Genomic DNA, 21,993 nt, shown 5'->3' with positions numbered 1-21,993 from the left:
TTATTGCTTCCGAGAGTATCCAAGGATCAGTTTGCTCAGGGCAGCCTTGAGCTCCTGGTTCCTCAAGCTGTAGATGAGAGGGTTCACTGCTGGAGGCACCACTGAGTATAAAACTGACGCCACCAGGTCCAGGGAAGGGGAGGAGATGGAGGAGGGCTTGAAGCAGGCAAAGATGCCAGTGCTTGTAAACAAGGAGACCACAGCCAGGTGAGGGAGGCAGGTGGCAAAAGCTTTGTGGCGTCCCTGCTGAGAGGGGATCCTCAGCACTGCCCTGAAGATCTGCACATAGGACACCACAATCAACACAAAACACAGAAAACCTAAAGAGGCACTGACCAAAATAAGCCAAAGTTCCCTGAGGTAGGATGTGGAGCAGGAGAGCTTGAGGATCTGAGGGATTTCACAGAAGAACTGATCCACAGCATTGCCCTGGCAGAGGGGCAGGGAAAATGTATTAGCTGTGTGCAACAGAGCATTGAGAGCCCCACAGGCCCAGGCAGCTGCTGCCACGTGGACACAAAATCTGCTGCCCAGGAGGGTCTCATAGTGCAGGGGTCTGCAGATGGCAATGTAGCAATCGTAGGACATGATGGTGAGGAGAGAAACCTCTGCTCCAATTAGGAATATGAAAAAGAAAATCTGGAGAACACATCCTGCATAGGAGATGTCCTTGGTGTCCCTCAAGGAATTGGTCATGGATTTGGGGACAGTGGTGGAGATGGCACCCAGGTCAGTGAGGGCGAGGTTGAGGAGGAAGAAGTACATGGGGGTGTGGAGGTGGTGGTCCCAGGCTATGGTGGTGATGATGAGGCCATTGCCCAGCAGGGCAGCCAGGTAGATGGCCAGGAAGAGGCAGAAGTGCAGGAGCTGCAGCTGCCTTGTGCCTGGGAATGGCAGGAGGAGAAAGTGGGTGATGGAGCTGCTGTTGGACATCTGCTGCCTCTGGCCATGGAGACCTGTGCAAGGAGGGAAATGCAGTGACAAGTTAGGGCACACTTCTCTGAGCCTCACTGTAACCCCTGTCCCTGAGCTGCATGAGGAATAGATCAGCTCAGTCCCATAATTACCTGTCGTAGTGTTGGAAAGGTAAGACCAAGAAGCCTCCTCCCTCCCCCCTGTAAAGTAAAGGGAAAGGAAATTGAAGGGAAAGGGAAAAAAACTCACAGCTGAATTAGCAAAGCAGTGGAGCTGTATATTTACAAAGCGATATAGGATATGCAGGGAAATATATACAAATTTACAATCTTTACAATATATACAAGGATATACAAGAGAGTAGCACAGAAATGAGAGTTCCCCCCTCCACTGAGGCGGTTTCCCCACCTCCGCTCTCCCCTCTCTCCCCCTTTTCCCCAGAGCAGGTTAGAAAGATAGAGAAAGAGAAAAGAAGAAAAAAATTATAAGCAGTTGTGTGTTAATTGGAAAGCAGTTAATACAGGCCTTATCAGTTTTCAAGGCCAAAGCCTTGGCCGAAATCCCAGGAGCTGCAAGCTGCTGCCCGAAGGAGAAGCAGAAGGAAGACTCAAGATAAAGTGCCGGAATGCCCAGGATACCCTCCTGCACTCCCAGTTCAGAAGGTGCTTCCTCCCACTCTACCAATGAAATTAGTTTAGATCCTTCTTTTCGTTTATCAACTTCCGTCCACCATATTCCCTTTCTTAAAGGCACAGCCTCAAACGGTGACAGTCCACCCCTTCTAAACAATTTCATTGGCCGTTCATACTGTCCATCCAATCCACAACGATATTTACAGTTCGTGAGTAAAGTTCATAGTCCCTTCCAGCTATGCTCAGATGTAGATGATTCAAAAGTCCAAGAAAATCAGAAAATGAGAAAAATGGAAAACAGTTCATTTCTTTGCCGACGAAGCAAAGAAAAGGGAAACAGGGATTCTCAGGGTCTCTTAGTTGACTCAGGGCTCTCAGGGATCTCAGGGTTCGTGCACCGTAGATTCCTCGTTGATTTCTTTCTTTGGACGCGATGTAGCTGTACAGCAGTTCAAAATTAACCTCTTTCAGCTAAAGTTAAATTTCTCTGTGGAATACACTGAATTTCACCATTCTCTTGCATTACCCAATAAGTGTGACCCGGACCTTCAGCTGAAACCACCCCTCGGACAGGTTTAGCCTCTCCTGAGGGTGAAAATACCCAAACAGTTTTACCTAACAGATTCTTTTCTCTAACAACAGGAACTCTATCACCTTCCACTTTCCGTAGCAAATCTGAATGTGCAGGTCCAGCTCGGTTCACTGAACCTCTACTATTTACCAGCCAGGTTGCTTGTGCTAAATGTTTTTCCCAGTTTTTCAAAGACCCACCCCCCATGGCTTTAAGAGTGGTCTTCAACAAACCATTGTAGCATTCAATCTTCCCTGAAGCTGGTGCATAGTAGGGAATATGGAATATCCACTCAATACCGTGCTCTTTTGCTCAGTTCTTTACAAGGTTGTTCTTGAAATGAGTTCCGTTGTCTGACTCAATCCTCTCTGGAGTTCCGTGTCTCCACAGGATCTGTCTCTCCAGACCGAGAATGGTGTTGCGTGCAGTTGCATGTGGAACTGGATAAGTTTCCAACCATCCAGTGCTTGCCTCTACCATAGTAAGCACATATTGCTTACCAGAACGAGAACGTGGTAGAGTGATGTAGTCAATCTGCCAAGCTTCACCATACTTGTACTTGGACCATCTGTCACCATACCACAAGGGCTTAAGTCGTTTTGCCTGCTTAATAGCAGCACAAATGTCACAGTCATGGATGACTTGTGTGATAGCATCCACGGAAATGTCTATGGATCTGTCACGAGCCCATTGGTATGTTGCATCTCTGCCTTGATGTCCTGACGAATCATGAGCCCACTGAGCTAAGAATATCTCACCTCGGTGTTTCCAGTCGAGATCAAGATTAGAGTCCATGTCTACTTGAGAAACTCTTGCAGCTAGATCTGCCTGATGGTTGTGTTGCTGTTCCTCAGTAGCTTTGCTCTTAGGAATGTGAGCATCGATGTGTCTCACTTTCACTGGAATTCTCTCGATTCGATCAGCAATGTCCTGCCACAGGTTGGCTGCCCAAATGGGTTTTCCTTTCCTCTGCCAACCACTCTTCTTCCAGTTCTTTAGCCAACCCCATAGAGCATTGGCTACCATCCATGAGTCGGTGTAGAGATAAAGCTTTGGCCATCTCTCACGTTCAGCTACGTCAAGAGCTAGCTGGACAGCTTTTACCTCTGTGAACTGACTGGATTCTCCCTCTCCATCTTTCGCCTCTGCAACTCGGCGTGTTGGACTCCACACTGCAGACTTCCACCTTTGCTTGTTCCCAACAAGACGACAGGAACCGTCTGTGAACAAAGCATCATCAGAAAGGTCATTGTAAGGAGGAGCTTCCTCAGCACGAGTTACTTTCTCCTCTGGAGGTTTAGCACAGTTGATACCTTCAGGCCAACATGAGATCACCTCCACTAGACTAAGTCTTTCAAGATTTCCCATTCGAGCTCTCTGTGTTATCAGAGCCATCCACTTAGACCAGGTTGAGTCTGTGGCATGATGTGGTGTGGAGCCTTTGCCTTTGAACATCCAATTCAAAACTGGTAATCTGGGAGCTAAGAGAAGTTGTGATTCAGTTCCAATCACTTCAGAAGATGCTTTTACTCCTTCATAGGCAGCTAAAATTTCTTTCTCTGTTGGAGTATAATTAGCCTCTGAACCTCTGTAACCTCGACTCCAGAAACCAAGAGGTCGTCCACGTGTCTCACCTGGAGCTTTCTGCCACAAGCACCAGGTTGGACCATTGTCACTTGCAGCCGTGTACAAAATGTTCTTAATGTCTGGACCATCTCGGACAGGTCCCAGACCCATTGCTTGAACTACCTCTTGCTTTATCTGGTCAAAGGCTGCTTGTTGTTCAGGTCCCCAGTGGAAATGGTTTCTCTTTCGAGTCACATCATACAGAGGTTTCACAATCTGACTGTATCCAGGAATGTGAAGTCTCCAAAATCCCACTATCCCCAAGAAACGTAGGGTCTCTTGCTTGTTTGTGGGACTTGCCATGGTAGAGACTATTTACCACATCCACTGGAATGTGTCGGCGTCCATCCTGCCACCGCACTCCCAGAAACTGAATCTCTGTGGTAGGTCCTTTCACCTTGTCTCGCTTGATGGCAAAACCTGCATTCAGAAGAATGTCAATGATTTTGTTACCTTTCTCGAAGACTTCCTCAGCAGTTTTACCCCAGATGATGATATCATCGATGAACTGGATGTGTTCTGGAGCACCGCCTTTCTCCAGAGCATTGTGGATTACTGCATGACAGATGCTTGAGCTGTGGATCCAGCCCATTGGCAGCCTGTTGAAAGTGTACTGGATTCCTCTCCAGGTGAAAGCAAATTGAGGCCTGCATTCCTCTGCTATAGGAATAGAGAAAAATGCATTAGCAATGTCTATGGTAGCATACCATTTGGCCTCTTTGGATTCCAGCTCATACTGTAGCTCCATCATGTCTGGTACTGCTGCACTCATAGGTGGTGTCACTTCATTTAGGGCTCGGTAGTCTACCGTCAGACGCCAGTCTCCATTCTGCTTCCGCACAGGCCACACTGGACTGTTGAAAGGTGAATGAGTTTTGCTGACGACTTTCTGACTCTCCAACTGACGAATCAGATTCTGAATGGGCAACAAAGAGTCACGGTTGGTTCTGTATTGTCTATGATGCACAGTCTGAGAAGCAACCGGCAATTTAATGTCCTGTATCTTATGTTGTCCCACAACTGCAGATTCAACAGAAAGTTCAGGTCTAGCAGACAGCTTCAATTTTTGTCCATCAATTTCTATTGAAGCTACTCCAAAAGCCCATTTGTAACCTCTAGGGTCTTTGAAACGCCCTTCTCTCAGAAAATCAATTCCCAAAATACAAGGTGCGTCAGGTCCGGTCACAACTGTATGCTTCCTCCATTGTTTACCAGTTAAACTTATATTAACCTCTACCTTACTTAACTCTTGAGATCCACCAGTGACTCCCAGAATAGTTATACACTCCGATCCCTGATAATTTGATGGTATTATGGTGCACTGAGCTCCTGTGTCAACCAAAGCCCTGTACTTCCGAAATTGTGAAGTGCCAGGCCACTGGATGTACACATCCCAATAGATTCTGTTATCTCTGTTATCCCTCTCCTCCCCCTGGCGGGAGGCAGGGCACCCCTAGTTATGGGGAACATGTGCACATGTGCATTGCACATATTGTGCAGGGTTATAACTTTGCATGTTATGACTGGAGCCACTGTTGGAGCCATAAGAGTCGTTCTGGGGAACTGTGGAAGTAACAGCTACCCTTCTGGTATTGCTACCTCGGGTTCTGCCACTTTGCAATTCCCTCAGTCTCCTGAAAAGATTAGCAGTTGGTTGGTCATCCCAGTGGTTCATGTTCTCACCAAACTGATCACGCAGAGTTATCCAAATAGTTCTACGTGATTGCCTTGGTGGTCTGTTTTGGAATGACCTGTTTTGGAATTACCTCCTTGGAGGATGTGTATTCCTCACAGATGAGACTTGTACCCACCTGGAGGAAGAATTGAAATTATCCTTCTGTGCCAATTGGTATATGGAATCTTTTAACTCTCTTATGCAATTTTGAATATCACCAGACATAGTTTTAATGGCCGAAACCAAAGAACCACGTGTCATGCTATCCTCCAATTGTCTCATTTGATCACTGAATTGGCCAACCGTAGGAGAAGCTCCACCATAACTTCTTGACACAATTCTGCTTGCCAGAATGTTTGCATAATTAGAAGGAGCAAGCTTGATGATCTTTTTAGCAAGACCAATACCCACAGGAATGTCATCAGGATTCAGAGTTTCATGTTCACCATAGAGTAGCTCTCTAACAGCAAATTCTCTCAAGCGCTTAATTCCCTCATCTATGGTAGTCCAGGGTTTAGGATTCCATGGAAGATCATCTCGGGAAGGGTATCTCAGGGCAACCGCTATTAAAAGGCGTATCCACAGATTAACCTTACCGAGAGCTTCGACTAGATATCTATCTATTCCATTATTCCTTGAGAGAGTTCCTAACTGAGCTGCTGACTTGTCTCCAACTGTTAGAGCTGAAGCACCTGTATCATAACACCTACTAAGCCAAGCTAGAACTGGCTCCTTATCTGCCCTGGTGAAATCTTTACGGACATTTCTCAATTCCTCCCGTGGTGAAGAACAGTCCGAAATATCATCTTCCTCCTCGTCTCCCTGAATTCTTTGCCCGTATAATCCTGCTGTCATTCTCCTAAGGATCTCTTTAAGCTGAGAACCACCTTTGCCAACTGCTTTCCTAACTTCATCTCTATCCTGCTTTGATCTCACTAGGTTAGCTAGATCTTTAAAACAAACCTTCTCTTCCTCCTGAGCAGGATCTTTTAGAGTAGAGGGCCCCTCACCAGGATCAGTCTCCACCTCTTCTTCTCCATCTTGGGCCTTTCCACTTCTAGTCTTTAAAGGAGCCACCTTAACTGGAGCTGTGTTTGAATTTACAGCCACCTTAATGGAAGCTGACAGGTCCTGAGATAAATCAGCTGCGGGGGCAGTGACTTCCGGTCCCACCGAGGGAGTAGGTGGAAGTGATGTTGCTCCGTTAATGGCCGACGGAGAAGAAGAAGGAGGAGAAGTGGGAGAAGGAGTAGGCGCCATGTTGATACCAGCCGATGCCCTTGGCTGCTTGCCAGAATCAGCAAAGTCATTTAGAGCTGCCTTACCAATTAACTTTTTAGCCTTCTTTTTAACTGACACGGGTTCTCCACAGTCCTCGTCACTAGATGATTCTGGGACTGATCGAGAGCCACGGCGTTTTCTTTTTGATCTAGTTTTAATAACAAAACAAGCTCTGGACACCTTTCTCTCTCGCCGCAAAGAAATCAGGAGATACACGATAATTATCACCAGCAGCAGAATTATAGACATGAGATAAATCACCTTTGGATCCCAGGCATCACCTAAAGTTACTGTCTCCTCAGGCGGAATCTTAAAACCCTTTATCTCAATTGGGAGAGTGGTGGAGGTAACATTCCTGTATCTCACTGGCCATAAGATATTAATACATTTTCCATACCATAATTTAACTCTATACATAATCCACATATAAATTGTCCACACCAAATATTTACCCAGGTAATCCAAAATCAAACCCAAACAATACCTGTAAATCAGAGCCCCAAAAATTGAAAAGAATAATTGCTCCACAAACCACAATACCTTCATGTTTGCTAATTCAGCTGGAAAACACTAAATCAATCAAATAATAAATTGAACTAATTATCTGCCCCAAGTTGGGCGCCAATAAAAAAAAAATGTGGTGGGGTGGAAGGGTAAGGCCGAGAAGCCTCCTCCCTTCCCCCTTGTAAGGTAAAAGGGAAAAAAAATTGAAGGGAAAGGGAAAAAAAAACTCACAAGCTGAATTAGCAAAGCGTTGGAGCTATATTTACAAAGCAGTGTAGGATTTGCAGGGAAATATTTACAAATTTACAATATCGACAATATATACAAAAATATACAACAGAGTAACACAGAAATGAGAGTGACCCCCCTCGGCAGAGAGGGGGTTCCCCACCTCCGCTCTCCCCTCTCTCCCCCCCCCTTTCCCCAGAGTGGGATAGAAAGAGAAAGAAAAGAGAGGAAAAAAAGTTAAAAGCAGTTTGTGTTAATTGGAAAGGAGTTAATACAGGCCTAGTATCTTATCGGCCTCAAGGCCGAAGCCTTGGCAGAAAGCCCAGCACAGAAAAAGCTGCAGCACAAAGAAGAGGCGGAAGCAAGACTGAAGATAGAAGTACCAGAGTGCCCAGTTCATTCCCAGTTCACTCCCAGTTCAGAAGGTGCTTCCCCCCACTCTTCCAATGAAATTAGTTTAGACTATTCCTTCCGTTTACCAACTTCCGTCCACCGTATTCCCTTTCTTAAGGGGACAGCGTCAACCGGCCATATCAGCCCAGACCCACGCCTGGACCCAAGCCCAGCCCTGCCCCGAACCCAGCCCCAGCCCAGCCCTGCCCTGCCCCAGCTCCGGCCCTAGCCCTGTCCCCAGCCCCAGCCCCTGCCCCAGCCCCAGTCCTGCCCCATCCCAGCCCCCAGCCCCAGCCGTGCCCCAACCCTGCCCTCAGCCCAGCCCTGTCCCCAGCCCCAGCCCCAGCCCTGCCCCAGTCCCAGCCACAGCCCCGGCCCCAGCCACAGCCCAGCCCCAGCCCTATCCCGGCCCCCAGCCCAGCCCCAACCCCAGCCCTGCCCCAGCCCAGGCCCAGCCCCAGCCCCAGCCCAGCCCCTGCCCGGGACCCAGCCCCAGCCCCACCCCAGCCTCAGCCCCAGCCCTAGACCTGCCCCAGCCCATCCCCAGCCACATCCCAGCCCCAGCCCTGTCCCCAGACTCGGCCCCTGCCCCAGACCCAGCCCTGCCCCAGCCCCAGCCCCAGCCCAGCCCTGCCCTCAGCCCCAGCCCAGCCCCAGCCCCAGCCCTGCCCCTGCCCAGCCCAAGCCACAGCCCAGCCCCAGCCCTGGACCCAGCCCCAGCCCGAGCCCTGCCCCAGCCCAGCCCAAGCCACAGCCCAGCCCTGACCCGAACCCAGACCCAGCCCGGACCCAGCCCTGCCACAGGTCCTGCCCTAGCCCTGTCACCATCCCTGGCCCCTGCTCCAGCCCCAGTCCTGCCCATCTCCGCCCCAAACCCCAGCCATGCGCCAGTCCTGCCCTCAGCCCAGCCCCAGCCCCAGCCCGGCACCAGCCCTGCCCCAGCCGCGGCCACAGCCCCGGCCCCAGCCCCAGCCCAGCCCCCGCCCTATCCCTGCCCCAGCCCAGCCCCAGCCCAGCCCCAGCCCTGCCCCAGTCCCACCCCCAGTCCCAGCCCCAGCCCTGGCCCCAGCCCAGCCCTAACCTAGCCCTGCCCCAGCCCCAGGCCTAGCCCAGCCCTGCCCTCAGCCCAGCCCTAGCCCTGGTACCAGGCCCAGCCCTACCCCGAACCCAGCCCCAGCCCAGCACAGCCCTGCCCCATCACAGCCCCCATTCCCAGCCCTTCCCAAGCCCTGCCCTCAGCCCAGCCCCAGCCTCAGCCCTGCTCCAGCCCTGCCTCAGCCCCGGCCCCAGCCCTGTCCCCAGCCCCAGCCCCAGCCCCAGCCCCATCCCTGCCCAAGCCTTGGTTCCAGCCCCGGCCCCAGCACAGCCCCAGCCCTACCCCTAACTCAGCCCTAGCCCCAGCCCTGTCCACAGCCCCAGCCCTGCCCCAGCCACAGCCCTAGCCCAGCCCTGGCCTTAGCCCAGCCCCAGCCCGCCCCCAGCCCTGTCACCAGCCCCAGCCCCTGCCCCAGCCCCACCCTCGTCCCCAGCCCAGCCCCTGCACCAGCCCTAGTCCTGCCCCATCCCTGCCCCATCCCCAGCCCTGGACCGAGCCCCAGCCCCAGCCCCACCCCCAGCCTCAGCCCCGGACCCAGCCCAGCCCCAGCCCCATCCATACCCCAGCCCCAGCCCTAGCCCAGCCCTGCCCTCAGCCCAGAACCACGCATGGACCCAGCCCCAACCATGCCCCGAACCCAGCCCATGCCCAGCCCCAGCCCTGCCCCAGCTCCGGCCCTAGCCCTGTCCCCAGCCCCAGCCCCTGCCCCAGCCCCAGTCCTGCCCCATCCCAGCCCCCAGCCCCAGCCCAGCCCCAGCCCTGCCCCAGTCCCAGTCACAGCCCCGGCCCCAGCCACAGCCCAGCCCCAGCCCTATCCCTGCCCACAGCCCAGCCGCAGCCCCAGCCCAGCCCCTGCCTGGGACGAGCCCCAGCCCCACCCCAGCCTCACCCCCAGCCCTAGCCCTGCCCCAGCCCATCCGCAGCCGCAGCCCAGCCCCAGCCCTGGACCCAGACCCAGCCCCAGACGCAGCCCCAGCCCCAGTCCTGCCCCAGCCCCACCCCTAGCATAGCCCTGCCCTCAACCCAGCCCCAGCCCTGCCCCAGCCCCAGCCCAGCCCTGCCCTCAGCCCCAGCCCCAGCCCCAGCCCCGCCCTCGGCCCCAGCCCAGCCCCAGCCCTGGACCTAGCCCCAGCCCCAGCCCAGCCCTGGCCCCAGCCCTGCCCATGCCCAGCTCCAGCCCCAGCCCCAGCCCTGCCCCAGCCCCAGCCCCAGCCCCAGCCCCAGCCCCGCCCTCGGCCCCAGCCCAGCCCCAGCCCTGGACTCAGCCCCAGCCCCAGCCCAGCCCCGGCCCCAGCCCAGCCCAAGCCCAGCCCCAGCCCAGCCCCTGCCTGGGACGAGCCCCAGCCCCACCCCAGCCTCACCCCCAGCCCTAGCCCTGCCCCAGCCCATCCCCAGCCGCAGCCCAGCCCCAGCCCTGGACCCAGACCCAGCCCCAGACGCAGCCCCAGCCCCAGTCCTGCCCCAGCCCCACCCCTAGCATAGCCCTGCCCTCAACCCAGCCCCAGCCCTGCCCCAGCCCCAGCCCAGCCCTGCCCTCAGCCCCAGCCCCAGCCCCAGCCCCAGCCCCGCCCTCGGCCCCAGCCCAGCCCCAGCCCTGGACCCAGCCCCAGCCCCAGCCCCAGCCCTGCCCTCGGCCCCAGCCCAGCCCCAGCCCTGGACCCAGCCCCACCCCCAGCCTCAGCCCCGGACCCAGCCCAGCCCCAGCCCCATCCATGCCCCAGCCCCAGCCCTAGCCCAGCCCTGCCCTCAGCCCAGAACCACGCATGGACCCAGCCCCAACCATGCCCCGAACCCAGCCCATGCCCAGCCCCAGCCCTGCCCCAGCTCCGGCCCTAGCCCTGTCCCCAGCCCCAGCCCCTGCCCCAGCCCCAGTCCTGCCCCATCCCAGCCCCCAGCCCCAGCCCAGCCCCAGCCCTGCCCCAGTCCCAGTCACAGCCCCGGCCCCAGCCACAGCCCAGCCCCAGCCCTATCCCTGCCCACAGCCCAGCCGCAGCCCCAGCCCAGCCCCAGCCCACGCCCAGCCCCAGCCCAGCCCCTGCCTGGGACGAGCCCCAGCCCCACCCCAGCCTCACCCCCAGCCCTAGCCCTGCCCCAGCCCATCCCCAGCCGCAGCCCAGCCCCAGCCCTGGACCCAGCCCCAGCCCCAGACGCAGCCCCAGCCCCAGTCCTGCCCCAGCCCCACCCCTAGCATAGCCCTGCCCTCAACCCAGCCCAGCCCTGCCCTCAGCCCCAGCCCAGCCCCAGCCCCAGCCCCAGCCCCAGCCCCGCCCTCGGCCCCAGCCCAGCCCCAGCCCCAGCCCTGGACCCAGCCCCAGCCCCAGCCCCAGCCCCATCCCTGCCCAAGCCTTGGTTCCAGCCCCGGCCCCAGCACAGCCCCAGCCCTACCCCTAACTCAGCCCTAGCCCCAGCCCTGTCCACAGCCCCAGCCCTGCCCCAGCCACAGCCCTAGCCCAGCCCTGGCCTTAGCCCAGCCCCAGCCCGCCCCCAGCCCTGTCACCAGCCCCAGCCCCTGCCCCAGCCCCACCCTCGTCCCCAGCCCAGCCCCTGCACCAGCCCTAGTCCTGCCCCATCCCTGCCCCATCCCCAGCCCTGGACCGAGCCCCAGCCCCAGCCCCACCCCCAGCCTCAGCCCCGGACCCAGCCCAGCCCCAGCCCCATCCATGCCCCAGCCCCAGCCCTAGCCCAGCCCTGCCCTCAGCCCAGAACCACGCATGAACCCAGCCCCAACCATGCCCCGAACCCAGCCCATGCCCAGCCCCAGCCCTGCCCCAGCTCCGGCCCTAGCCCTGTCCCCAGCCCCAGCCCCTGCCCCAGCCCCAGTCCTGCCCCATCCCAGCCCCCAGCCCCAGCCCAGCCCCAGCCCTGCCCCAGTCCCAGTCACAGCCCCGGCCCCAGCCACAGCCCAGCCCCAGCCCTATCCCTGCCCACAGCCCAGCCGCAGCCCCAGCCCAGCCCCAGCCCACGCCCAGCCCCAGCCCAGCCCCTGCCCGGGACGAGCCCCAGCCCCACCCCAGCCTCACCCCCAGCCCTAGCCCTGCCCCAGCCCATCCCCAGCCGCAGCCCAGCCCCAGCCCTGGACCCAGACCCAGCCCCAGACGCAGCCCCAGCCCCAGTCCTGCCCCAGCCCCACCCCTAGCATAGCCCTGCCCTCAACCCAGCCCAGCCCTGCCCTCAGCCCCAGCCCCAGCCCCAGCCCCAGCCCCGCCCTCGGCCCCAGCCCAGCCCCAGCCCCATCCCTGCCCAAGCCTTGGTTCCAGCCCCGGCCCCAGCACAGCCCCAGCCCTACCCCTAACTCAGCCCTAGCCCCAGCCCTGTCCACAGCCCCAGCCCTGCCCCAGCCACAGCCCTAGCCCAGCCCTGGCCTTAGCCCAGCCCCAGCCCGCCCCCAGCCCTGTCACCAGCCCCAGCCCCTGCCCCAGCCCCACCCTCGTCCCCAGCCCAGCCCCTGCACCAGCCCTAGTCCTGCCCCATCCCTGCCCCATCCCCAGCCCTGGACCGAGCCCCAGCCCCAGCCCCACCCCCAGCCTCAGCCCCGGACCCAGCCCAGCCCCAGCCCCATCCATACCCCAGCCCCAGCCCTAGCCCAGCCCTGCCCTCAGCCCAGAACCACGCATGGACCCAGCCCCAACCATGCCCCGAACCCAGCCCATGCCCAGCCCCAGCCCTGCCCCAGCTCCGGCCCTAGCCCTGTCCCCAGCCCCAGCCCCTGCCCCAGCCCCAGTCCTGCCCCATCCCAGCCCCCAGCCCCAGCCCAGCCCCAGCCCTGCCCCAGTCCCAGTCACAGCCCCGGCCCCAGCCACAGCCCAGCCCCAGCCCTATCCCTGCCCACAGCCCAGCCGCAGCCCCAGCCCAGCCCCTGCCTGGGACGAGCCCCAGCCCCACCCCAGCCTCACCCCCAGCCCTAGCCCTGCCCCAGCCCATCCCCAGCCGCAGCCCAGCCCCAGCCCTGGACCCAGACCCAGCCCCAGACGCAGCCCCAGCCCCAGTCCTGCCCCAGCCCCACCCCTAGCATAGCCCTGCCCTCAACCCAGCCCCAGCCCTGCCCCAGCCCCAGCCCAGCCCTGCCCTCAGCCCCAGCCCCAGCCCCAGCCCCAGCCCCGCCCTCGGCCCCAGCCCAGCCCCAGCCCTGGACCCAGCCCCAGCCCCAGCCCAGCCCCGGCCCCAGCCCTGCCCATGCCCAGCTCCAGCCCCAGCCCCAGCCCTGCCCCAGCCCCAGCCCCAGCCCCAGCCCCAGCCCCAGCCCCGCCCTCGGCCCCAGCCCAGCCCCAGCCCTGGACTCAGCCCCAGCCCCAGCCCAGCCCCGGCCCCAGCCCAGCCCAAGCCCAGCCCCAGCCCAGCCCCTGCCTGGGACGAGCCCCAGCCCCACCCCAGCCTCACCCCCAGCCCTAGCCCTGCCCCAGCCCATCCCCAGCCGCAGCCCAGCCCCAGCCCTGGACCCAGACCCAGCCCCAGACGCAGCCCCAGCCCCAGTCCTGCCCCAGCCCCACCCCTAGCATAGCCCTGCCCTCAACCCAGCCCCAGCCCTGCCCCAGCCCCAGCCCAGCCCTGCCCTCAGCCCCAGCCCCAGCCCCAGCCCCAGCCCCGCCCTCGGCCCCAGCCCAGCCCCAGCCCTGGACCCAGCCCCAGCCCCAGCCCCAGCCCTGCCCTCGGCCCCAGCCCAGCCCCAGCCCTGGACCCAGCCCCACCCCCAGCCTCAGCCCCGGACCCAGCCCAGCCCCAGCCCCATCCATGCCCCAGCCCCAGCCCTAGCCCAGCCCTGCCCTCAGCCCAGAACCACGCATGGACCCAGCCCCAACCATGCCCCGAACCCAGCCCATGCCCAGCCCCAGCCCTGCCCCAGCTCCGGCCCTAGCCCTGTCCCCAGCCCCAGCCCCTGCCCCAGCCCCAGTCCTGCCCCATCCCAGCCCCCAGCCCCAGCCCAGCCCCAGCCCTGCCCCAGTCCCAGTCACAGCCCCGGCCCCAGCCACAGCCCAGCCCCAGCCCTATCCCTGCCCACAGCCCAGCCGCAGCCCCAGCCCAGCCCCAGCCCACGCCCAGCCCCAGCCCAGCCCCTGCCTGGGACGAGCCCCAGCCCCACCCCAGCCTCACCCCCAGCCCTAGCCCTGCCCCAGCCCATCCCCAGCCGCAGCCCAGCCCCAGCCCTGGACCCAGACCCAGCCCCAGACGCAGCCCCAGCCCCAGTCCTGCCCCAGCCCCACCCCTAGCATAGCCCTGCCCTCAACCCAGCCCAGCCCTGCCCTCAGCCCCAGCCCAGCCCAGCCCCAGCCCCAGCCCCAGCCCCAGCCCCGCCCTCGGCCCCAGCCCAGCCCCAGCCCCAGCCCTGGACCCAGCCCCAGCCCCAGCCCCAGCCCCATCCCTGCCCAAGCCTTGGTTCCAGCCCCGGCCCCAGCACAGCCCCAGCCCTACCCCTAACTCAGCCCTAGCCCCAGCCCTGTCCACAGCCCCAGCCCTGCCCCAGCCACAGCCCTAGCCCAGCCCTGGCCTTAGCCCAGCCCCAGCCCGCCCCCAGCCCTGTCACCAGCCCCAGCCCCTGCCCCAGCCCCACCCTCGTCCCCAGCCCAGCCCCTGCACCAGCCCTAGTCCTGCCCCATCCCTGCCCCATCCCCAGCCCTGGACCGAGCCCCAGCCCCACCCCCAGCCTCAGCCCCGGACCCAGCCCAGCCCCAGCCCCATCCATGCCCCAGCCCCAGCCCTAGCCCAGCCCTGCCCTCAGCCCAGAACCACGCATGAACCCAGCCCCAACCATGCCCCGAACCCAGCCCATGCCCAGCCCCAGCCCTGCCCCAGATCCGGCCCTAGCCCTGTCCCCAGCCCCAGCCCCTGCCCCAGCCCCAGTCCTGCCCCATCCCAGCCCCCAGCCCCAGCCCAGCCCCAGCCCTGCCCCAGTCCCAGTCACAGCCCCGGCCCCAGCCACAGCCCAGCCCCAGCCCTATCCCTGCCCACAGCCCAGCCGCAGCCCCAGCCCAGCCCCAGCCCACGCCCAGCCCCAGCCCAGCCCCTGCCCGGGACGAGCCCCAGCCCCACCCCAGCCTCACCCCCAGCCCTAGCCCTGCCCCAGCCCATCCCCAGCCGCAGCCCAGCCCCAGCCCTGGACCCAGACCCAGCCCCAGACGCAGCCCCAGCCCCAGTCCTGCCCCAGCCCCACCCCTAGCATAGCCCTGCCCTCAACCCAGCCCAGCCCTGCCCTCAGCCCCAGCCCCAGCCCCAGCCCCGCCCTCGGCCCCAGCCCAGCCCCAGCCCCATCCCTGCCCAAGCCTTGGTTCCAGCCCCGGCCCCAGCACAGCCCCAGCCCTACCCCTAACTCAGCCCTAGCCCCAGCCCTGTCCACAGCCCCAGCCCTGCCCCAGCCACAGCCCTAGCCCAGCCCTGGCCTTAGCCCAGCCCCAGCCCGCCCCCAGCCCTGTCACCAGCCCCAGCCCCTGCCCCAGCCCCACCCTCGTCCCCAGCCCAGCCCCTGCACCAGCCCTAGTCCTGCCCCATCCCTGCCCCATCCCCAGCCCTGGACTGAGCCCCAGCCCCAGCCCCACCCCCAGCTTCAGCCCCGGACCCAGCCCAGCCCCAGCCCCATCCATACCCCAGCCCCAGCCCTAGCCCAGCCCTGCCCTCAGCCCAGAACCACGCATGGACCCAGCCCCAACCATGCCCCGAACCCAGCCCATGCCCAGCCCCAGCCCTGCCCCAGCTCCGGCCCTAGCCCTGTCCCCAGCCCCAGCCCCTGCGCCAGCCCCAGTCCTGCCCCATCCCAGCCCCCAGCCCCAGCCCAGCCCCAGCCCTGCCCCAGTCCCAGTCCCAGTCACAGCCCCGGCCCCAGCCACAGCCCAGCCCCAGCCCTATCCCTGCCCACAGCCCAGCCCCAGCCCCAGCCCAGCCCCTGCCCGGGACGAGCCCCAGCCCCACCCCAGCCTCACCCCCAGCCCTAGCCCTGCCCCATCCCGGCCCCAGCCACAGCCCAGCCCCAGCCCTGGACCCAGCCCCGGCCCCTCCCCAGCCCCATCCCTATCCCTGCCCCCAGCCCTGCCCCAGCCCCAGCCTGGCCCCAGCCCAGCCCCAGCCCTGGCACCAGCCTGGCACCAGCCCAGCACCAGCCCTATCCCAGCCCAACCCCAGCCACTGCCCAGCCCCAGCACTGGACTCAGCCCCAGCACTGGACTCAGCCCCAGCCCCAGCCCTGGCCCCAGCCTCAGACCCAGCCCTGCCCCAGGCCCAGCCCAGACCCCAGCCCACCCCCTGCCACCGCCCAGCCCCAGCCCTGGACCCAGCCCCAGCCCCAGCCCTGCCCCCAGCCCTGCCCCAGCCCCAGCCCTGCCCCAGCCCACCCCCTGCCACCGCCCAGCCCCAGCCCTGGCCCCAGCCCCAGCCCCAGCCCTGGCCCCAGCCCAGTCCTAGCCCAGCCCAGCCCCAGCCCCAGCACTAGACCCAGCCCCAGCCCCAGCCCCCGCCATGCCCCAGCCCCAGCCCTGCACCGAACCCAGCCACAGCCCAGCCCCAGCCCTGGACCCAGCCCCAGCCCCAGCCCTGCCCCCAGCCCTGCCCCAGCCCCAGCCCTGCCCCAGCCCACCCCCTGCCACCGCCCAGCCCCAGCCCTGGCCCCAGCCCCAGCCCCAGCCCTGGCCCCAGCCCAGTCCTAGCCCAGCCCAGCCCCAGCCCCAGCCCTAGACCCAGCCCCAGCCCCAGCCCCCGCCATGCCCCCGCCCCAGCCCTGCACCGAACCCAGCCACAGCCCAGCCCCAGCCCTGGACCCAGCCCCGGCCCCTCCCCAGCCCCATCCCTATCCCAGCCCCAGCCCGAGCCCTGCCCCAGCCCAGCCCAAGCCACAGCCCAGCCCTGCCCCGAACCCAGACCCAGCCCGGTCCCAGCCCTGCCACAGGTCCTGCCCTAGCCCTGTCGCCATCCCTGGCCCCTGCCCCAGCCCCAGTCCTGCCCATCTCCGCCCCAAACTCCAGCCCTGCGGCAGCCCTGCCCTCAGCCCAGCCCCAGCCCCAGCCCCAGCCCGGCACCAGCCCTGCCCCAGCCGCGGCCACAGCCCCGGCCCCAGCCCCAGCCCAGCCCCCGCCCTATCCCTGCCCCAGCCCAGCCCCAGCCCAGCCCCAGCCCTGCCCCAGTCCCAGCCCCAGTCCCAGCCCCAGCCCTGGCCCCAGCCCAGCCCTAACCTAGCCCTGCCCCAGCCCCAGGCCTAGCCCAGCCCTGCCCTCAGCCCAGCCCCAGCCCTGGTACCAGGCCCAGCCCTACCCCGAACCCAGCCCCAGCCCAGCACAGCCCTGCCCCATCACAGCCCCCATTCCCAGCCCTTCCCAAGCCCTGCCCTCAGCCCAGCCCCAGCCTCAGCCCTGCCCCAGCCCTGCCTCAGCCCTGGCCCCAGCCCTGTCCCCAGCCCCAGCCACAGCCCAGCCCCAGCCCTGTCCCAGTGCCCGCCCCAGCCCCAGCCCCAGCCCCAGCCCCATCCCTGCCCAAGCCTTGGTTCCAGCCCCGGCCCCAGCACAGCCCCAGCCTTACCCCTAACTCAGCCCTAGCCCCAGCCCTGTCCACAGCCCCAGCCCCAGCCCCAGCCCCAGCCCCACCCTCGGCACCAGCCAAGCCCCAGACTTGGCCCCAACCCAGCCCCAGCCCTAGCCCTGCCCCAGTCCCCGCCCCAGTCCCAGCCCCATTCCACCCTCAGCCCTGGCCCCAGCCCTGCCCCAACCACAGCCCTAGCCCAGCCCTGCCCTTAGCCCAGCCCCAGCCCGCCCCCAGCCCTGTCCCCAGCCCCAGCCCCTGCCCCAGCCCCACCCTCGTCCCCAGCCCAGCCCCTGCACCAGCCCTAGTCCTGCCCCATCCCTGCCCCATCCCCAGCCCTGGACCGAGCCCCAGCCCCAGCCCCATCCCCAGCTTCAGCCCCGGACCCAGCCCAGCCCCAGCCCCATCCATGCCCCAGCCCCAGCCCTAGCCCTGCCCTGCCCTCAGCCCAGCCCCAAGCCTGGACCCAGCCCCAACCATGCCCCGAACCCAGCCCATGCCCAGCCCCAGCCCTGCCCGAGCCCCAGCCCAGCCCTGCCCTCAGCCCCAGCCCCAGCCCCACCCTCGGCCCCAGCCCAGCCCCAGCCCCAGCCCTGGACCCAGCCCCAGCCCCAGCCCAGCCCCGGCCCCAGCCCTGCCCATGCCCAGCCCCAGCCCCAGCCCCAGCCCCAGCCCAGCCCCAGCCCTTGACCCAGCCCCAGCCCCAGCCCAGCCCCAGCCCCAGCTCTGCCCCTGCACAGCCCAAGCCACAGCCCAGCCCCAGCCCTGGACCCAGCCCCAGCCCGAACCCTGCCCCAGCCCAGCCCAAGCCACAGCCCAGCCCTGGACCCAGCCCCAGCCCCAGCCCAGCCCCGGCCCCAGCCCTGCCCATGCCCAGCCCCAGCCCCAGCCCCAGCCCCAGCCCAGCCCCAGCCCTTGACCCAGCCCCAGCCCCAGCTCAGCCCCAGGCCCAGCTCTGCCCCTGCCCAGCCCTAGCCACAGCCCAGCCCCAGCCCTGGACCCAGCCCCAGCCCGAGCTCTGCCCCAGCCCAGCCCAAGCCACAGCCCAGCCCTGCCCCGAACCCAGACCCAGCCCAGACCCAGCCCTGCCACAGGTCCTGCCCTAGCCCTGTCGCCATCCCTGGCCCCTGCCCCAGCCCCAGTCCTGCCCATCTCCGCCCCAAACCCCAGCTCTGTGACAGCCCTGCCCTCAGCCCAGCCCCAGCCCCAGCCCCGGCCCCAGTCCCAGCCCAGCCCCCGCCCTATCCCTGCCCCAGCCCAGCCCCAGTCCCAGCCCCAGCCCTGGCCCCAGCCCAGCCCTAACCTAGCCCTGCCCCAGCCCCAGGCCTAGCCCAGCCCTGCCCTCAGCCCAGCCCCAGCCCTGGTACCAGGCCCAGCCCTACCCCGAACCCAGCCCCAGCCCAGCACAGCCCTGCCCCATCACAGCCCCCATTCCCAGCCCTTCCCAAGCCCTGCCCTCAGCCCAGCCCCAGCCTCAGCCCTGCCCCAGCCCTGCCTCAGCCCCGGCCCCAGCACAGCCCCAGCCCTACCCCTAACTCAGCCCTAGCCCCAGCCCTGTCCACAGCCCCAGCCCCAGCCCCAGCCCCAGCCCCACCCTCGGCACCAGCCAAGCCCCAGACTCGGCCCCAAACCAGCCCCAGCCCTAGCCCTGCCCCAGTCCCCGCCCCAGTCCCAGCCCCATTCCACCCTCAGCCCTGGCCCCAGCCCTGCCCCAACCACAGCCCTAGCCCACCCCTGCCCTTAGCCCAGCCCCAGCCCGCCCCCAGCCCTGTCCCCAGCCCCAGCCCCTGCCCCAGCCCCACCCTCGTCCCCAGCCCAGCCCCTGCACCAGCCCTAGTCCTGCCCCATCCCTGCCCCATCCCCAGCCCTGGACCGAGCCCCAGCCCCAGCCCCATCCCCAGCCTCAGCCCCGGACCCAGCCCAGCCCCAGCCCCATCCATGCCCCAGCCCCAGCCCTAGCCCTGCCCTGCCCTCAGCCCAGCCCCAAGCCTGGACCCAGCCCCAACCATGCCCCGAACCCAGCCCATGCCCAGCCCCAGCCCTGCCCCAGCTCTGGCCCTAGCCCTGTCCCCAGCCCCAGCCCCTGCCCCAGCCCCAGTCCTGCCCCATCCCAGTTCCCAGCCCCAGCCGTGCCCCAACCCTGCCCTCAGCCCAGCCCTGTCCCCAGCCCTGTCCCCAGCCCAGCCCCAGCCCTGCCCCAGTCCCAGCCACAACCCCGGCCCCAGCCACAGCCCAGCCCCAGCCCTATCCCTGCCCACAGCCCAGCTGCAGCCCCAGCACAGCCCCAGCCCACGCCCAGCCCCAGCCCAGCCCCAGCCCAGCCCCTGCCCGAGACGAGCCCCAGCCCCACCCCAGCCTCACCCCCAGCCCTAGCCCTGCCACAGCCCAGCCCCAGCCACAGCCCAGCCCCAGCCCTGGAACCAGACCCAGCCCCAGCCCCAGCCCCAGCCCCAGCCCCAGTCCTGCCCCAGCCCCACCCCTAGCCTAGACCTGCCCTCAACCCAGCCCCAGCCATGCCCCAGCCCCAGCCCAGCCTCAGCCCCAGCCCTGGACCCAGCCCCAGCCCCAGCCCAGCCCCGGCCCCTGCCCTGCCCATGCCCAGCCCCAGCCCCAGCCCCATCCGTTACCCCAGCCCAGCCCATCCCCATCCCCATCCCTGCCCCCAGCCTAGCCCCAGCCCCAGCCCTACTCCAGCCCTGCCCCAGCCTCAGGCCCAGCCCTGCCCCAGGCCCAGCCCAGACCCCAGGCCACCCCCTGCCACCGCCCAGCCCCAGCCCTGGACCCAGCCCCAGCCCCAGCCCTGGCCCCAGCCCAGTCCCAGCCCCAGCCCTAGACCAAGCCCCAGCCCCAGCCCTGCACCGAACCCAGCCCCAGCCCGGACCCAGCCCTGCCCTCAGCCCCAGCCCAGCCCCAGCCCCAGCCCTGCCCCTGCCCAGCCCAAGCCACAGCCCAGCCCCAGCCCTGGACCCAGCCCCAGCCCGAGCTCTGCCCCAGCCCAGCCCAAGCCACAGCCCAGCCCTGCCCCGAACCCAGACCCAGCCCGGACCCAGCCCTGCCACAGGTCCTGCCCTAGCCCTGTCGCCATCCCTGGCCTCTGCTCCAGCCCCAGTTCCTGCCCATCTCCGCCCCAAACCCCAGCCATGCGCCAGCCCTGCCCTCAGCCCAGCCCCAGCCCCAGCCCGGCACCAGCCCTGCCCCAGCCGCGGCCACAGCCCCGGCCCCAGCCCCAGCCCAGCCCCCGCCCTATCCCTGCCCCAGCCCAGCCCCAGCCCTGCCCCAGTCCCAGCCCCAGTCCCAGCCCCAGCCCTGGCCCCAGCCCAGCCCTAACCTAGCCCTGCCCCAGCCCCAGGCCTAGCCCAGCCCTGCCCTCAGCCCAGCCCTAGCCCTGGTACCAGGCCCAGCCCTACCCCGAACCCAGCCCCAGCCCAGCACAGCCCTGCCCCATCACAGCCCCCATTCCCAGCCCTTCCCAAGCCCTGCCCTCAGCCCAGCCCCAGCCTCAGCCCTGCTCCAGCCCTGCCTCAGCCCCGGCCCCAGCCCTGTCCCCAGCCCCAGCCCCAGCCCCAGCCCCATCCCTGCCCAAGCCTTGGTTCCAGCCCCGGCCCCAGCACAGCCCCAGCCCTACCCCTAACTCAGCCCTAGCCCCAGCCCTGTCCACAGCCCCAGCCCTGCCCCAGCCACAGCCCTAGCCCAGCCCTGGCCTTAGCCCAGCCCCAGCCCGCCCCCAGCCCTGTCACCAGCCCCAGCCCCTGCCCCAGCCCCACCCTCGTCCCCAGCCCAGCCCCTGCACCAGCCCTAGTCCTGCCCCATCCCTGCCCCATCCCCAGCCCTGGACCGAGCCCCAGCCCCAGCCCCACCCCCAGCCTCAGCCCCGGACCCAGCCCAGCCCCAGCCCCATCCATGCCCCAGCCCCAGCCCTAGCCCAGCCCTGCCCTCAGCCCAGAACCACGCATGGACCCAGCCCCAACCATGCCCCGAACCCAGCCCATGCCCAGCCCCAGCCCTGCCCCAGCTCCGGCCCTAGCCCTGTCCCCAGCCCCAGCCCCTGCGCCAGCCCCAGTCCTGCCCCATCCCAGCCCCCAGCCCCAGCCCAGCCCCAGCCCTGCCCCAGTCCCAGTCCCAGTCACAGCCCCGGCCCCAGCCACAGCCCAGCCCCAGCCCTATCCCTGCCCACAGCCCAGCCGCAGCCCCAGCCCAGCCCCAGCCCAGCCCCTGCCCGGGACGAGCCCCAGCCCACCCCAGCCTCACCCCCAGCCCTAGCCCTGCCCCAGCCCATCCCCAGCCGCAGCCCAGCCCCAGCCCTGGACCCAGACCCAGCCCCAGATGCAGCCCCAGCCCCAGTCCTGCCCCAGCCCCACCCCTAGCATAGCCCTGCCCTCAACCCAGCCCCAGCCCTGCCCCAGCCCCAGCCCAGCCCTGCCCTCAGCCCCAGCCCCAGCCCCAGCCCCAGCCCCAGCCCCAGCCCCGCCCTCGGCCCCAGCCCAGCCCCAGCCCTGGACCCAGCCCCAGCCCCAGCCCAGCCCCGGCCCCAGCCCTGCCCATGCCCAGCTCCAGCCCCAGCCCCAGCCCCAGCCCCAGC

General features: G+C 65.4%; 1 protein-coding gene across 1 annotated transcript; it reads right to left on the bottom strand.

The window, feature by feature from the left end:
* On the bottom strand, positions 1–933 carry LOC137458184 (olfactory receptor 14A16-like). The gene has a single exon (XM_068169869.1). It carries the CDS (start codon positions 931–933, stop codon positions 1–3), a length of 933 nt encoding a protein of 310 aa, XP_068025970.1.
* Between the last annotated feature and the right edge of the window lie 21,060 nt (positions 934–21,993).

Source organism: Melanerpes formicivorus, unplaced genomic scaffold (genome assembly GCF_026170545.1).
Source record: "Melanerpes formicivorus ecotype bairdi unplaced genomic scaffold, bMelFor1.0.p_v2 SCAF_231, whole genome shotgun sequence".
In the NCBI taxonomy this organism is placed as follows: Eukaryota; Metazoa; Chordata; class Aves; order Piciformes; family Picidae; genus Melanerpes; species Melanerpes formicivorus.
This window is presented reverse-complemented; position numbering and strand designations above follow the sequence as displayed.

What these genes read in the sequence shown, in the direction of transcription:
- LOC137458184 (XM_068169869.1), bottom strand. Translation starts at nt 933, where the DNA reads ATGTCCAACAGCAGCTCCATCACCCACTTTCTCCTCCTGCCATTCCCA.